The sequence below is a fragment of the Octopus bimaculoides genome, chromosome 3 (genome assembly GCF_001194135.2).
Source record: "Octopus bimaculoides isolate UCB-OBI-ISO-001 chromosome 3, ASM119413v2, whole genome shotgun sequence".
In the NCBI taxonomy this organism is placed as follows: domain Eukaryota; kingdom Metazoa; phylum Mollusca; class Cephalopoda; order Octopoda; family Octopodidae; genus Octopus; species Octopus bimaculoides.
In genome coordinates, this window is record NC_068983.1 from 29,194,039 (window position 1) to 29,212,477 (window position 18,439).

The 18,439-nt window shown below is 35.5% G+C and overlaps 1 protein-coding gene across 1 annotated transcript; it reads left to right on the forward strand.

The window, feature by feature from the left end:
* The first annotated feature begins 470 nt into the window (after positions 1-470).
* On the forward strand, positions 471-18,427 carry LOC106876729 (uncharacterized). Its single transcript, XM_014925407.2, has 7 exons — positions 471-1,991; positions 3,741-4,191; positions 6,230-6,299; positions 9,564-10,005; positions 11,986-12,247; positions 12,727-14,367; positions 17,114-18,427. The coding sequence occupies exons 1-7, from the start codon at positions 972-974 to the stop codon at positions 18,244-18,246; spliced, it is 5,019 nt and encodes a 1,672-aa protein (XP_014780893.1). The 5' UTR covers positions 471-971; the 3' UTR covers positions 18,247-18,427.
* Positions 18,428-18,439: the final 12 nt, after the last annotated feature.

Below are 18,439 nucleotides of genomic sequence, written 5' to 3' on the forward strand. Positions count from 1 at the left end.
TAGGATTAGGGTTAGGATTTTAGGGTCAGGGTTAGGGGGTTAGGGTTAGGGTTTTAGGGTTAAGGTTAAGGTTTTAGGGTTAGGGTTAGGGTTTTAGGGTTCGGGTTAGTGTTGGGGAAAAAAGTCAAAATTGAAGAATTTGGTGGGAGGAGGGGGGTAATTTAACAATACCGATTTTTGGCAATTTTCCGGAATCTCCGTATCCAAAAACGAGTTTTTGGCAAAAAAAAATTTTTAATAAACAAATTTGGGAGAAAATGACGGGTGGGGCGAGGGCGGAAGTCTTTCCGAAAAAATCTTAGGATTTTTTTATAGGATGCGCTTATAAGTCACACCCACAACTTTAGGTGAAAATTTCAGGTAAAAAAAAATGTGCGACTTATAGCCGAGTATATACGGTATAACTAATTTATTTCATATATATTTTAACAACAAAATCTTAAATGGAACCTCACGAGTCATATAGAACTAAGTTGAGAACCAGAGTCAAAGGCAATGAGCAATTAAAAATCAGCTGGCGAATTTTAAAATGGACCTAATAAATACCAGAAACATCTCTCAAATATGCTGAAAGTATTCTTTACGAATGAATAATTCTTATAAGCATTATTTATCAGTTGTCAAAATAAACTGTAAATGTATATAATCTACTTTACGATGGATTGATTTATCACCGAGCAAATACGAAACTATAGCGGCTGAAAATTGGTCTCTGACTTTTCGCAAAGTATTGTGGGATTGTCGTTTGTATTGTTCAACAGCGGGAAGTTTGTAAAAAAAAAAAATGTAAATTTTATTTATGAACTTTGCTCTCTTGAACTTGGAAATACTGGTCTTCTTTTTTCACTGAAAATTGTTTGTAAGTTAGTGCTTGTATAAAAAAACATATTACTTAAAATGGATATTGATGAATAAGATGTGTAAACAAACAGGAAATCTTTAACTTCGTGTTGGTTTAATTTTCTGTAGAAATGTATATCGATCGCCGTCAAAAATATCAAGTGGTTTTTCTTATTGATAAATCACTGAAAAATATTCGTCCTGCATCTAACAATAGTGAAAGAAGTCAACAGAAGAATTCCAGTCATAAATTTAGTGAGGTTTCGTCTCCGAAGTCTGGATCTCAGAACTGCTGTTGTCATCCACCGAAATCATATTCATGGAAATCCATATCTGTATCATCATTTCGTATTCTTTCTTATCTGTTTTCACAGATTCAACCTCACGTTATTTCAGATCACGACACCTCAAGCTCTGCTAATGATATCAGTTCAAATTTAAACAGTCGTTTAAGCGGTGCTGTTAATCATTTGGTCGGTAATAGTAACCAGTGTAACGATCCAAATGACTGTTCGGCCGAAAACTTAAAGGAACAGAGTCAACAGATCGTGTATTTGAAACGGAAACAGGCATCGCTCCAGTGGGGTTATAAATTTTTTGACTCTGGAAAACTCACCGGTAAGACTGAACATCACAAATTCAACGACTTCAAACTTAGACATTTCGAAGAATTCGAAAAAGAATTACAAAGAGAGTTCGAAGATGATGGTTCCAGCGCGCCGACCCAATCAGGGAGTAAAGTTGTTGACAGCAAGGTCAACAGTGGACATTCTTCCGAAAGGAGGAAGTCGAACAGTCCATCAGCAGCTGAATGTTTGAAAAGGACTTTATCCTATGCTGTCTACGACTTCCATTGGGAAAGTCCAGACATCACGTCTCCCGTCAGGAAGATCGGAAGGAGTAGTATTCGGTCTTCCAGAAAACACAGTGCCATTGTTTCAAGTGAGGTTTCTCCACACAACTTAGTCTTTCTTTTCCAGAAATGTCCGACATCTAAAATGGAATTCAAAGACTTTGCTGCTAAACTTGTTGTTGATTCAGAAGTGTTTTTGGACTCGTTCATGCCTCCGGCTCTGTTTAGAGAATTTCGAGTTAATCGAAACCTATCACTTTATTGGGTTGACCAAGATTGGTTAAAGCATGAGGAAAAGGCAAGAAATTATTATTATTATTATTAATATTATTGTTGTTTGTTATTGTTTTTCTACTTTCCTCCAAGTTGACCCTGGATCTAGATATTAACCGATCGTACAGACCTGTAATTAAAGCTTATTTTGGTAAAATATATTTTTTCTGATTAACCCTCAGTCACACTTGATTGAGAAGGCCTGTAGGTAATTTTTCAGATTAACACCCGCACGATCTTCACTAGGGTTTTAGAGTTACGGTTAGGGGCGGAATTCCCTAACCCAAACCCTAAAACACTAACCCTGACCCTAACACCCTAGTGAAGATCGTGCGTGTGTTAATCTGAAAAATTACCGGCCTGTAATTAAAGGTCCCCAACTACTTAACCTCCGCTTATTTTTCAGGATTAGTATTTTTGTAAGGCAGTGTACATCATACCTGACACCATTACAAGATGGTCGGATCTGATTTCCAGTAGATTTGTCTACTATTCTTATCAGGTCAGGTGAAAACGAAGAGCCTAACTTCTTTGGCCCCTAAATGCTTTCTTCTGGTTCTATACAATCTCAGTTCAAATTCCGCTGTGGTCAGTTTTACCCTTCATCCCTCTTCCCTGGAGTTCATAAGATAAAGTACTACTCAAGTCCTGGGGTCGATGGTATCTTCTAACCCTAAATTGCTGGCCTTGTGCTGACTGGATTAAAATCTCTTAAAATGCTCAACTATTGTTTTTCATAAACCATTTATCTTAAGTTTTGTATCAATTATGATGTATAGGGAGAAATATATTGATTCTCAACCAGAGACCTCTTTCTACCACCTACCTCCCCCACACACAAACTCACACTTTTAAAAAAATAACTGGATGTATTATAACTTCAAATGTTAACGGTTTCTGTTAAGGCACAACAAATTTTTAAACGAGTACTTGACTAGAATTTGATTTGTCAACTGTTAATAACTTTCAATTCTTTAGACTTTCACTTGATTGAGTGACAAGGCTAACTTGAAGTAGGTAGAGGGGGCGTATACGTGTCACTCGGCTAGCTAGAAATAGCAGCCAAGTTACTCTCAGATCCATACTTAACCTCTTTAAAAAAGGGAGAAGGGCGTATTTAGTAGAGTAGTCCAAGATACACTATATCTAGAAAAAAATAGGTGAGACTAGTTCGTCTCACTTATTTTCAGTCTAGAAGCCCAATAACAAATCAACTTAGTTGTTTATGAAAGTAATCGATAATTGGAGAGTGAAAACCTTTTTTTTCTCTCTCTCTTTTTGCTTTTTACACTTTTCTGATTGAATACTTTTCCCTCTTTATTGTAGTCCGGTAAACTCCTTATCCAAGACCACCTCTGGTTCCATAATACAAACTTGAACTTTCAGATCACTCTGTCAAATATGATGCTTAGTTATTCATATTATTTTTTTAATTAATCATGCATTATCTTGTAGCTTTGAGATTTTGATGATATGGTTATTTATTTTTAGAATAGCCTTGTGAATCAGATCTAGTTGGTTTGAACATAAAACAGGTACAATATTTGGTTTAAATGCAAAAGGGTTAATGTGATTTTAGGACCTTCCCTCAAAATTTCATGTTAATTTATGTTCCAAACTCTAAAGTTTGTTATTTTCAAAGTTAGTGGCAAAAACAGCAGTGCATTTCAAAAGAAATATAGCAACAAAGGGGTTAAGAGTTTGGTATGTGTATATGTGAAAGTTATAAATAACAGCAGTGTTCAATTTCTTTTAAATATCTTAATCTTTTTAGATCTCCAGCGAAATGGTAGATTCAATCAATATTGTATCTGAAGCTTTAACTCAACTAGGAGGAAAACTTATACCATTAGATGCCTTAGTAAATACTGGCAAAACATACTGGTCCTCTGTACACACAGTTACAAGGCAGATTGAGGAAAAGTCTTCTCTGACAAAAAATGAACATCCAAAACCAAGTGAACAGCCTGTAGGTTTCCAGAGTATGAGTGATACAGTTGGCAAGGAAGACACACCAAAAGTCAATGACCTCCCTCGTTCTCCAGATAGTATTGGTAATAAATGTTATGATCAACCATCAAGATGTGTCCTTCCTGTAACCTGCTTACTTGACTATTTCATCTCCAAGCCAAACAACTCTAGTGTTACACCAGTTAACAATTCCAGCCAAATTTGCAACCCAAGTAGCATATGCTCCATTCAGGCTAGATTAACTTATCACAAAGGTAAGCTTCTCACTTAAATATTATTGTTTGTTTTTACATTTATTTTCTTTCACAGTTGATAAAGTATTCTTGTTCCTTTTTGTATTTTGTTTCTACAGTTAACAAAATAAAGTTTTAGTTAAGAAAGGGGATAACTTAGTGGAAGATAATATTTACTTAGCAAAAGGTGGGTGGATGGCAGAATGTGTCAATCAGAGAGAAGAAAAATCTTGCTTTTATCTATTGTTTCATGCTGCCTGTGTAGTAAGAGATAGCAGTGGGCTTCTCCTCTCCACTTTGTCCGTTTCTCATCTCTCTGGCACCCTCTCCTGTTCATTGCACCTTGTCCATTCAATGAGAGATAGCATTGAACATATGCATATTCCACCACTGTCTCGATCACTCTACCTGTACCACCATCAAGGCACCTATGCATGAGGAACTGTTCTTATCTAATGCTTTTCACCATCCCCCCTCTTCACTTCCTCTTCTCAAGCCACTTACTATCACATCTTGCACCATCTCTCATCTTTTATTACCAGTCATCATGTGTCACTGTTAATGATCATCCTCCAAAATTTGTAGGTTGTACTTTTGTTAGAACTTTATTTCATTATATTATGTTGAAGTGGTTAGTGGAAGAAACAGTAGATTAAATGCCTTACATCTCTTTACATTCTAAGTTCAAATCTTGCTGGAGTCATTATAATCAACTGTACTCTTCCATAAAATGCCTGAGCTTGGACCAATGTTTAGCAATCATTATTTCCACAAACTTTTAAGATAGCGAGCTGGCAGATTCAGTGGCATTTTGTCTGTCTTTACTTTCTGAGTTCAAATTCTGCAGAGGTAAACTTTGCCTTTCATTCTTTGGGGCCAAGGAAATAAATACCAGTTGAACTGTTAATATAATCAACTGAACTCCTCCTCCCAAAATTGCTGGCCAAAAAATTTGAAACCAGTATTTCCATGAACTGTGGTCAGGCGAGATGTCAAAGGACCAAGGTGTCTGGTGCCTTGCTGTACTCAAGAAAACTCATACTCTGCAGCAGAAGTGTTAAGATCATTCCATCTGGTGGTGTAGAGCAGGGGTTTTCAAACTGTGGTCCGCGGACCACAGGGGGTCCGTAGACAGCAAATACTTTTTATGGGCAATTTGATTTTATATATGTTTTTTAATCGAAATCTTTTAATTGACAATAAACCTATTTGTTAAATACTGTTAAATAAATGTAAAAATATATGTTATTTTAAGCAAATATCTATGTATAAATTTCATAAGCGTTTATAAGGGGGTCCCTAAGGTAAAGCCTGAAATATAAAGGGGTCCGCAAGTCAAAAAGTTTGAAAACCCCTGGTGTAGAGCATTGATGATGGTGTTACGTAAAACCACTTGTGTGTTGTCATGTAAAAACGTCTGTGTGGCACCACGTAAAAGCATCCAGCCATAGAAACCAAGCCAAGTCAGACTGGAGTCTGTTGCAGCTTGCCAGCATGAACAATGGACATTAAATGATGATGATGTGATAACATATTAGCTTTAATATTAAATTTGTGTCCCATTATCAATATATTTCTTGCCATTATTAATAATGTAATGCCTTTTCATTTATTTACCTGTCTCTATCATACAAACTTCCTATTTTAAAGCGATCTAAATTAAAACCTTTCATCAAAATTTCCTAATAATTCATGTTCCAAACACTATCTCAATAATGAGAGTTATTTTACTAAATTCTTCATTATTTAAAAAATTGAAACACAGACAGAAATACGGTAACAAAAGGGGTAATAAACAAACAGCTATTTGCTATGCATTAACGATAATTGATGTTGAAAGAGAAGGCATTAAATTTCATTACTTTTATTAGATTCAATTTGATTTGATTGCCTGTGTTCAGTCCACTACTGGATGAAGACCTCAGCATGTTCTCTCCACAACCACTGTCTGATGTGGAGGTCATGAATCTGAACTTGAGATCATTACTCCTATTGTATAAAACTATTAAATTCTGAAGCTTTAAACTTTATCACTTTCGTCTTTCTTGCTGTCTTTCAGATGAACGAGTTCAAGATTTGTGCTCTCTGCTACTTGTACCTTCTAACAACTCTTTTAAGGAAACTTTAATGTAAGTAAGCTATTCTATGAATAATTATACTTCAGTGTATTTATTTATTTAATTTGTTTGACTTGCAGGCTAGAATTGTTTTCTAATTTATCTTTCTAAACTATCATTTAAGTGTTGTTTTTTTTAATTCTGTTTATACAAATAGAGGCAAGCAAACTAATACATCATGCATATAATTGTAACAAGATTTGAAATGAGATTTTAAACTATAGCCCAGCACCTTCAATCACAGATTTTAATGAAATTATATTACTTTCTACAAATGTAAAAAAAAATTCCTTGATTCAGCTTTCATGTATTTTAGTTTCACCATAGTTTTATGTAACAAGAAAAATCAATTCACTACATGAAGTCAATATTGCTAGTATTCCATCAAGCAAAGCCGAAAGCTACATTTCTGTTGATAAAGTCATTCAAAGTTATTTCCCCTTTTTTTTTTAATACTTAGTTCTCTATTCAGCATTATAGTGATTTTTTTTTTTTTTTCTGGCAGCGAATAAAGCTTATTTTATTTTATTCCTTACAAATCAGTGTCTCTTCGAAATTGAACGATCAGTTAATCTTATTTCTTAACACTTCTTTAAGTTTTTATAAACACTTCTGAGCACTTATTTGTTTTAACATGGAATTTTAAGCCCATCTCTTCTTTATGACTTTTTTAAAGACAGTCTTCTTCAGATTTTCAAATTTTGAATCTGCTACAATAAATTAAACACTATAAAAGAGGTTTTCTTTCAAGAGAAAGTTAATAGTATTAAGATATCTTGATCCAATGTGGTATGGTTGTATTATATACTAGCAAAGATACCCGGCGTTGCTCAGAGTTAAAATGGCATAGTTTTTTTCTATTGTTTTACTTGTTTCGGTCGTGTGGCTGCGTCCATGCTGGAGCACCGTCTTTCGTCGAAGAAATCGACCCCAGGATTTATTCTTTGTAAGCCTAGTACTTATTTCATCAGTGTGTTTTGCCAAACGGCTATGTAGCCCATCAAGTGACTTGTACTTGTAATTCAAATAGTTTGATTTTGTCCTGTTTTGTGTCATACTGGTTCTGAGAATTACATTAAGGGTACATATATCTATGATATGACTGCTTGCCCACTTACACATTAATTCAAGAGCAGGTTATTCAGTTGGTCCAACAAATGAATCCTCTTTGTCAAAGGACAAAGATCAACCACCTCCACACACATTATCAGGTGTTTCATTAGTACCAGGCTCGATTTGAACTAGAAACCTTTATTTCTAAACTAAAAGTAAGAATGGCATCAACCACCAGAGTACTGATCCATCATCATCATCATACGTCTGCCTTCCATGCTGGCATGGGTTGGTCAGTGTCACAGAAGCTGACTAGACAAGACTGCACTAGACCTCTGCGTCTGTTTTGGCATGGTTTGTATGGTCGAATGCCCTTCCGAATATCAACCACTTTACAGCACTGGTGGGGATCACCAAGTAACTTGCAAGACAAAGAATCTTTGAGGAGGTGATCTTGTATCAGATGATGAAAGGTTAAAGTGTGTTCCATGTACTTTAGAAATAAAGGTTCCTAGTTTGAATCCAGTCAGGAATATAACTGATTATGATGAGATCAAACCAATTGAAATGTAATTGCAAATATCAAAATACGTTGGACCTTTAAAGAATAGAGTGATTTGAAAAATTATAATCCTTTGAAATTTTCTTGATAAAAGTTCTTTTTGTTAGTGATGTTGCCTTATTTTAGTGACAGAGATTGTTTTTAGTTGAATTTTCTTCTAGCACAATGACTAATGTGATTTAGATATGTTTTTGATGTCATTAAACATTATTGCAATATGAGCTGTTAGGTGGCAGACGTAATGGAGATTTCACAGGTATGATAGATCTCTGCTACAGATAAAATGTCTGAAGAATGGGAGTGTGTCATCTGCATATATTTGTATTGGTTTATGGTTATTGATGAAGGGTGAGATGGAAAATGAACAGATTGATGCACAAGAAGATATGGTCCAGCTTGTGTAGTTATTTTGGATCCATGTGGTTAGTTTTGGGCATGTGCTTTAGGAAAAGGTCTGACCTGGATGCTTTTATGTGATGTTTTGTCAAAGGCTTTTGTTAGGAGTGGCTGTGTGGTAAGTAGCTAGCTTATCAACCACATGGTCCCGGGTTCAGTCCCACTGCGTGGCATCTTGGGCAAGTGTCTTCTACTATAGCCTCGGGCCGACCAAAGCCTTGTGAGTGGATTTGGTAGACGGAAACTGAAAGAAGCCCGTCGTATATATGTATATATATATATATATATGTATGTGTGTGTTTGTCCCCCCTATCATCGCTTGACAACCGATGTTGGTGTGTTTATGTCCCCGTAACTTAGCGGTTCGGCAAAAGAGATCGATAGAATAAGTACTAGGCTTCGAAAGAATAAGTCCTGGGGTCGGTTTGCTCGACTAAAAGCGGTGCTCCAGCATGGCCACAGTCAAAAGACTGAAACAAGTAAGAGTAAGAGTATGTATTTCAATCATTTTGTTTTGTAGATTACCAATTAATTTTAGTATCTTTGAATAGACTGTTAGTGACTTCAAAAGAAAAAGTTTTCAAGATTTGTAAGGATGATAGCACAATAATTAACAAGGTCTGAATGCTTTTCTTTCTTCTGGGTGAAACAAGATGGAAATAGAAAAGATTAGAATATGAATTAGTTCTGGACTGCATTGAGGATAATAATGAGCTCGCTGCTATGGCTTATAACAGACCTGGGCAACCTTTTCCGAGAAATTAGTTGCATGAGACATGGCTCACCATAAGGTAGGCTGTACTATTAAAAGAATTCAAGGTAATTTTTCACTTGATATACTATTCAGAAAGTTCTGGCTTATAGTAAGTAGGAAGGAAGATTGTCCAATATTACCAGATTACCAGTCCATACTTTCATAACAGCCTTATATAGTTGATTCTATATAAGTGATGCAGCACAATTTTGTCAGTGAACAGGTCGCGGTCTCAAAGCGACGAAAATATTTTGACAAATTAAATTTAAATGTTGAAGTGAATCTGACGGCTTTTGTGTATTATTTCAAATGGCTTATAAACACCTTCCACGCTGCAATTGTTTTCGTTCCAGCACATGATCTCAGATCAGGTCACTTGCTATGCAAGTACATCTCCGTAAATCTATATATTTTATCTAATCTGAAATGTTTGAGTAGGATTTTTTTTCTTTTGAATTCTTAATTTATTATTCCTATAAAACCTTTTTTTTTTTTTTTTTTTTTTTTGCAGTAGAAATAACTCAACAGATCATGATTGTGGTGTCAACAAAAATCTTGTGTCTTTCATGGGCAAACACAGCTTAGATAAAATAATGTCTCCTTTTGAATTTGTCGTTGAAAATCCTGAGAAACTGCCATCCAATTCTTCAGCTTCCACTTCTAAAAATAAGTTTTTAACTCGATCTACACAACATCCATTATCATTACAAATGGAAATATATGGTTATCTCGAAACTTCTGATCTCAACAACTGCTCCGATCATGTGTTTTTCTGTACACCACTTCCAGAACATTCAACCTCATATCCAACCAGTTCTACTCACATTAAGCAATCTCTAAGAACAGTACACAAAGGAACTTCATCAAAGAAAAACATCAAAGAAAGAGCATCCTCAAAAATAGCCATGTTCCAGAATTTACTCCTCAGTTTGACTAAAACCAATTTACATTTGGTATGGCATCATAATAATAATATTTATTCTTTGCTTATAGCTCATGACCCTGAAGTTTGTCAATATTAATTCTGTGTACAAGGTAGCGAGCTGGCAGAAACATTAGCATGGCGGGCGAAATACTTAGCAGTATTTCATCTGCCGCTACGTTCTGAGTTCAAATTCCGCTGAGGTCAAGTTTGCCTTCCATCCTTTGGGGGTCGATTAAATAAGTACCAGTTACACACTGGGATCAATATAATCTGCCAGCTCGCCGCCTTATTTATTATTTCTATTAACTCGTTCACTTTCAGGTATAACCAACACAACCATTTATATCTAACTTCCATAGATTCTTTTCTCTGTCAATTATGTTGTACCCTTTTTTTTTAACTCTCATTTCATAGTGACTACTTCTTCCTGTGGATTGATGTAGTATGTGTATGTTTTGTATATTTTTTTGTTTGTTTTTCATCATCATCATCATCACCTGATTTCCTATGCTTGCATGGGTTGGACAGGTCTTATCCAGCCAGGTCTCTTGTTACCTGTTGCAATTCCTTGTCATCTTATTCACAAGGTTTGACATCCTGAGGTCATCTTTTGCCACTCCATCTCAAGCTCCTACCTGGATTGCCTGACACCTCTTTGCTCAGTTGTCATCCTTCCTACTACATGTCCATGCCAATACATTCTTCTTCCTTACATACTACAGCTGATTCCGATACATAGTTTCTTTCTCATCTCATCTGTTCCAGCGTTCATGCACTCTAACATTACACATCTGAACAAGTATTTTACTAACTTTGTCCATATTAACAGTTATTTCATAATTTGAACCCCAATATAAACCCGCCTATATTTGTTCTGATTCTTCCAATAAACGTCCATGTAGTTGATTTCTCCTTGAAAAACAGCATCACCAGAATAATGAGGATAACTTCATAAATTAGCTCAGTTACTATAAAATACAACACTAATAGAAATTAATATACATAGTGATATATAGATGTCTGTACTTGCCGTTGCCGCTGCCGCCTGTTTAATACAGTCTTTAAAATAAACCATTCCCAGTTGTTGCATTCCTGAGTGAGCAAGAACAAGGGACATCATTCAATGTTTCTTATTAAGGGGAATTAATTCATTTTCTCTTACTTTCGTAGGTACGAAGCTTACTAACTGAAGCTACTATTTAATCTTCAGTTAACTCAATTGCTTGTGGAAATTCTCAAAAAAAATTTAAAAAAGAAAACAGAAACTGAATTTAATTTATAAGGTTTATATAATTCTTCTAATCTTGATTCTAGTTCATTTCAAAATGGAATTGAAAACATATTACTACACTGTATATCAAGTGACAACCAACTGAAAGAAGCCCGTTGTATATATTTATATGTGTGTGTTTGTCCCCCCAACATCGCTTGACAACCGATGCTGGTGTGTTTACGTCCCTGTAATTTAACGGTTCGGCAAAAAGAGACCGATAGAATAAGTACTAGGCTTACAAAGAATAAGTCCTGGGGTTGATTTGCTCGACTAAAAAGGCGGTGCTCCAGCATAGCCGCAGCCAAATGACTGAAACAAGTAAAAGAATAAAAGAATGAAAATCACATTTTCACAGAAAATGTATCACAAATGTCACAGCAAGAAAGCTTGTACTGTAGAAGTCAAGAATGGTAAATATTCTGCCATTGCCTAATGAACCAGCAGAAGGACCTAGAGTCCACATGGGATAAATAGTGAGTGGAAATGTCAATTCCACATTGAAATTTAGCCTAACCAGAGACCTGAAAGTGTAATCCCCTTTCTGTGACCTTGAAACAATCCAAACCAAGGGACATTTATTGGTTTACCTGTTATTGGATTCTTTTTGTTATTTGTGCGATTTCAGAAATATACCATGAATGTGTGACATTGCATAAAAAAGTGAAAATATTTTATATAAACACACGTTTACACTTAGAGTCACATCTTACTTAATTCCTTCTTGTTGAATTTCAGATGGTACAACTTAAAATCGATGAGGAAGCTGCACCCTATATAGGTGTCCTAGAACCTATCACTATCAATCTTGCTGCTGTGACAATTCTTCCAATGGGCCTCAATAGACAACTGAAAGAGCTTTTCCCTGTTTTTCCAGTTTATGGACATTGTTCTAATTCAGAAATTTCTAGTGCTTGTGATTTTGACAAACTAGATTCTGTTTTACAGCAATATTCCACCAAGATAATACATTCTAAACATTTCACCAAGGATCAATCAGGTAAATTAAGTTTCCGCTTCAATTTCTCCTTGTTTCCACATGGTATTGTTATCTTGTCTGCACATGATATTGTTATGTATGAGAGAGTGGGGAAAGACAGAAGTGAAAAAGATTTTAATAGATCTCTAGGTTAACGAACCCCTGACAACTGTTGATTGCTACTGAGAACTGTTAAAACTTGTATTCAATTCAACTTACTTAATTTAACAATAATAAGTTAGTCCTATTCATCAATCATTAATTGGTTTCTGTTACTATATCAACTCTCCTTTAATTGATCTGCTTCTATTAATCCCTTCTAATGAATAGTTACTGTAACGACAACTATCAGATAACACTTGCCTAAACCATGCAAATGTCTAAATTTGCATAACTATACAACACATGATAACATGGAAAGTAGAGCTTAGATTTTTTTTTTTTATCGTTCAATATTGCTCAAATATTTTTTTTTTTTTTTTTTTTTTTTTTTCTCACAGATAAAACCTTACCAGAAGCACTGTCTTCTCATACTGTATTTGATTCTTCTATTTTAAACAAATGGACAATTCCTAATGCAGAAAATCCTGAAATGACAAAAATGTCTAAATTATTCTGTAAAAAACAGCTCCATACAAAGGAAATAGAATTGTTGAAGAAACTGAAACAGTTATATCGTAAAGCTAACAGCCCTTCTAGATTGGTAGACAAGGGATTATTAGTTGATGAAAAACCCTCAAAACCTGATACAAACCAAGCAACTGAAAGCTTTTCTCAGAAGGCTGACAATCTGAAACCTTGTCTCCTGAAAAAACTCCGTAGTTTTACTCTTGGTCCAACTCGAGCAGAAATGATTCTCTACAAAAGCATGGCAGTTGCTGAAGAGTTAAGTAAAGCTGAAAGTGAAGAACCAGTTTCGTGTATGCAACAGAATGAAGATTCCAAGCAGATTCTTAATGAAGTTAACACACTTGTTAAGTGTATTACTAATAATAACGATCTAATTGACTTTGTTAATCAGTCTTATGCAACATCCCTCCAAGAGAAATTGGATCCTTGGAAGCAGATCTATCAAGTTGTAAATGTAGTCCTTAATTATATAAAACCTCACAATACAGACAATCCAGAAACAGAAACCAAGAAATTTTTGGTGGAACACTTGTATGTTTCTTGTTCTGATCTGCGTCATAAATACAAAAATCCCGAATTAGAGAAAGAGACCAAAATACAAGAATATAAACTTCAGATTATTCTTCGAATGGAAATTCAGTGCCTTCAATTAGTATCTGATAAAACTGAAACTCTTGACACAAAAGACGATGCTCACTCTACGGAATCCTGCGTAGAAGATGTAGTTACAATGTTACGAACATTGTCTTTCATTTCAGATCTCACTTTATTGCCTTTCTTTCTCAGAGACGTGTTACTCAAGAATTACAGCCACTCAATGCCACAGGTTGTAGCTAATATATATGATGAACTGATGCAGCCAGTGCCCAGTGTCCTGGCTGATGTTATGTCACCCGAGTCAGATGCACCTTCAACGCTTTGTCCTTCTGTGAGTAGCTTTACTGTCGATGAATCTCTGAGAGAGTTTTTACCCAATGCAGTCCTGCAAACACAAACCAAGAAATCTAAAACCAAGCAGGTGTTGCCAGGTCTTGGGGAAAGACTCAATCGGCAGATCATTGTCGGTAAGAAATCTAATGCACAGGCAGTAAAGAAACGTCTTTCTAAATCGAAATCTAGTTCTTCGGATAAGAAAAGGACTGGTGCTGCTAGTAGTACTAAAGACACTGTTAGGGCCAGGCGTAGCCTCTTCACAAGTGATAGCAGGAAGTTAGAGAGACACCGTTCGTTTGCTGTGACAGAGAGAGAGAAGTCCCATGCTCATCGGAGGCATAGACATCACAAAGATTCAGTGAAAAGCAAAAGGAGAAAAACAGTTGTTGCCGAGACTCCTGCACATAAACAGGTGTCCCAGGTAATGCGGCGTTGGCACCTACTGCAGAGCAGACTGACAGAGCCACTTGAAGTATTGGCAAAAGGTCAATCAAACACTGACCACAATTTACCTTTGGAACCAAAGTCTTCTAGACTTGTAATTGAAGAGTCACCCTTGAAAGAGATAGAAAGCTCAAGTAAGTACATCACTTATTTATTTGTTTTGTGAATTTTTTGTTTAGATTTTGATTTCCATAAATATTCTTCATGAGAAATCCGTTGTGGTAATTATTCAGCTACGAGTTCAAATCTTGCCTTGGTCAACTTTGCCTTTCCTCCTTCCAAGGTTGATAAAGAACCAGTCGAAGGCTGTGGAGTGACTGAATTCTTACAGCTTTTGGTGGGGTACCTTTGGAACAAATGTTTTGACTCTTAAGCTTTCTGAGTTCAAATCCTGTCATGGACTATATGTTTACTTACCCTGTTGCCCAGTTTAACACCACTATCACATGGCACTTTGGATGTCTTTAACAGAGATTTACTTCCAGTTACCGACTTGGGATCTTGTTCAAAACGGGGGCACCAGTTTTCATTTATGTTTTATGTAGTGTTTTTGGTACCGAAAGACTTTCAAACTTCGTATACTTATCTATTTTGTGTGATAGAACAGAAAAAAATTTTTGTATTCGGATTTATTTCATGTAAAAAGTTGTCTTATTTCGATAATTTCAACCAATCACTGACAAGTATTCAGCTGTTTATACTTACTCCTTTGGCACTTTAAGCGGTGTAAAGCGTATTTAATCTCCATTACTTCTGACATTTTTCAGAGGCAACACACGTGTGTTCGTTTTCCCTAACCCTAACCTTAACCGACTTGCTCCTTCCCTCAAAAACCATGCCTTGTGCCTATTATAGAAAGGTTTATTAGCTACTGCCAATATGCTTCAGCCATTTTTTGACAAGGAAATAATAATTTTATCACCGCTGCGAATCGTTTGTTTACGTAGTCAGCACTTAATTTTTACGGCTGAATGGACGTCAGTCATTGGTTGAAATTACAGAAATACGACAACTTTAACATGAAATAACTTGTGATGTATGTTTTTTTGTTAAGAAGACTAAGAGAAAAAGATGTTTTATATGACACATTCTACCAGTGTCCAAAGTTTCAAAGTGTTTCATTAAGAAAATACTGGTGCCCCCGTTTTGAACAAGATCCCCGACTTGAAATGATTTATTCTTTAAATTCTCTTTAGACCAGTGTACATTGTTGTGCATTTACTTAAGAACTCATTAAATACTTCAGTTGATGTAACAAAGTTATCTCCCATGCCATGCCACAAACCTGAAAGTAATGTTTCGCTGAGCATTTCAATGCTACACGCACTAAACATGTTTACACTAACTTTACTCTGATTCTAGAGTAATAATATCTCATGGCAATTAAGCGATTCCCTCATTGCTAAAGGAAGGACACATTAGATAGCCTAGTTTTAGATACATAATAATGTCTGGTAGAAATTAAAAGGGTGAGATAGTCATAGTTGGAATGCCTTTCATTGTAGAACTTACTCATTCTTGGATTGAACTGGGTTCTTAACAACTTCAGATGCACCACATCTGAAGTTGTTAATAATAATAATCTTTTCTACTCTAGGCACAAGGCCTGAAATTTTGAGGGGAGGGGGCCAGTCGATTAGATCAAGCCCAGTACACAGCTAGTACTTAATTTATTGACCCCAAAAAGATGAAAGGCAAAGTTGACCTTGGCGGAATTTGAACTCAGAACGTAAAGACAGATGAAATACCGCAAAGCATTTCGCCGGCAATTCAGCCATCGTAAAAACATAGCTCCTTATAGATTGTATTCTACACAGCTATAAGAATGGATTACGTTAGAGATTTTCAGAATATTATTTTGAAATTAAATGTTGTGACACATCTTAGATTACTATATTTTTGAACCACTGATTGTAAGTTCAAACTTTAGGACCACTTTCACTTCAGAATTCAGTCATATCTTTAATAATGGTTTCTTGGCCTAGTGCAATTGACCCAGCTTCAGCACTTGTTTTATAATCAAAATGATGAAACCATAAGTTGACTTCACATCAGTTTAGAACTTTAGAAGCTTAAATTCAGTTAAGGCATTCAGTTCATGTCTGTAAGCAGATGTTCTCTGCTTCGTCACTGAAGGAAGCAGCAAACATTATCATCAGATGATTGTAAGCAAGAGGCTGAGTTATAATTCCTGTCATATGTAAATCACTACTTAGTAAACCATTTGTTTTGTTTTAGTCTCCGTTTTATTTTTGTATAAATTAGGATTTCCAAAAGTGATTTACCTATGAAATGGTTAATATAATGTTTTTGTATTTTTTATTGTTATTATTATTATAAACATTAAAATGCCAGCAAAATGCTTAGCAGCATTTCATCTGTCTTTATGTTCTGAGCTCAAATTCTGCCAAGGTCGACTTTGCCTTTCATCTTTTTGGGGTCGATAAATTAAGTACTAGCTGTGTACTGGGCTTGATCAAATTGACTGGCCCCCCTCCTCCAAAAATTTCAGGTCTTGTGCCTAGAGTAGAAAAGATTATTATTATTATTATTAAGGTGGTAAGCTGACATAAAATCGTTAGCACACCCAGCAAAATGCTTAGTGGTATTTTGTCCACATTCACATTCTGTGTTCAAATTCCACCAATGTTGACTTTACCTTTCATTCTCTTTGGGGGTCGATGTAATCAGCTCAAACCTTTAGGCCTTGTGCCTATAGTAGAAAGGATTATTATTATTCCTTCATCCTTTCAAGAATGCTAAGTACCAGTTGAGCACTGGTGTCAATCCAATCAACTGGTCCCCTTTCCCACTGAAATTTCAGCCCTTATTTTGCCTATTAGCAGAATATATTATTATTATTTTTTTTTTCTATTTCAGAACTATCAAGTTCAGAGTGTAACCACAAAACAAAAGTTTTGATCCGAAAAGGTTTCTATGGCTTAAGTCGAAATCGCTTACAATCCAGAAATTTTGCAAAGTATATGGGACTGGCTGACCGTATTGCTGGGCGCCATGACCGCTATGCCAAATTGACTACTACTACTTCTTCTTTCACAGAAAACAATGCAAGCAGCCAATCACCACTGGATCAACCCAATACATTTGCTCTCTCTCAACTTATGGGGTTCCCGTCACCTAGTACTCCCAAATTTGACAACACTTCTATTACATCAAACTATACACCAAATCCCAAAAGTGAAGCTTTTCCTTTTAGTAGAAGCCCAGTAATCCGAAAACGTTCTTTAGACAAGCCACTTGTTAAACAAGCTCTTTTTACAACTCCAGAAAAAACATCAATGCAATCATCAACATCATCATCAGTATCTACAGCTCACTGTAGTGGTGATAAACAATTAAAATCAAATAAGTTAGCACTTGAGAAAAGCGAGAGTAGCATATTTAAAACGCCTACAAAACAAGCCCCTCATTGTTTAAAAACTCCTGAAAAGTCTGTAGTTACTCCAGAAAATAAACAGTTAAATAACTTCAATGAATCCAAAGTGATTGAAAATGTAAGTATTGTTACTCAAAACAAATCTTGCATAAATAGTATGTCACATGAGTCACAAAGATTCGTTGCAACTTCAGGAACTCTTAAAAGAACTCCAGTCAAAAGACAGAACAACGGTGTGCATGAAACTAGTAGTGTCATTTCACAACCAAAATCTAATGCTGTTTCTGGTGAGGAAGATGCTTCTCATAGAAACAGTGTCTCCACATCATTAAATTTACCAACAAAAGTTTTACAGACTCCTTCTACACCAGATTCTTTAGATAGGTGGAAACGTAAAAAGTACTATTATTGCAACAGAGAGAAATCGTCTAACATTTGTCTTTCATCTGCAGTTCCCAATCAAGGTGTTGCAGATAAGTCAAACAGGTGTTTACGTCTGGACACTGATTATGAAACTTTTCTCAATCTACTTGGTAATAAGCATTCAAAACGGAAAGCTGGAGTTGATTCTAATGTTGCAGGTTTCTCAAATAAGAGAAGAAGATATAACAACTAAAGTCTTCAAACTGTTTCATTTAAATTTCATAAAATGAATTAAAATATATCGGAAGTTTACTTACTTGTACATAAGTTAGTTTAAAATTTTTTTTTTTTTTTTTTAAGTAGCTTCCAACAAAAATTTCATTAAAGTTTTAAAATGTAAAATTAATATATTATTAAAAAAAAAAGTAAAAGAATTATTTTGAGTT

Excerpts from the sequence above, each read along its gene's own strand:
- LOC106876729 (XM_014925407.2), top strand. The coding sequence starts at position 972 with ATGTATATCGATCGCCGTCAAAAATATCAAGTGGTTTTTCTTATTGAT. Across the intron at positions 10,006-11,985 it reads CTAAAACCAATTTACATTTG|ATGGTACAACTTAAAATCGA; the intron begins GTATGGCATCAT and ends GTTGAATTTCAG. Across the intron at positions 14,368-17,113 it reads GAAAGAGATAGAAAGCTCAA|AACTATCAAGTTCAGAGTGT; the intron begins GTAAGTACATCA and ends TTTCTATTTCAG.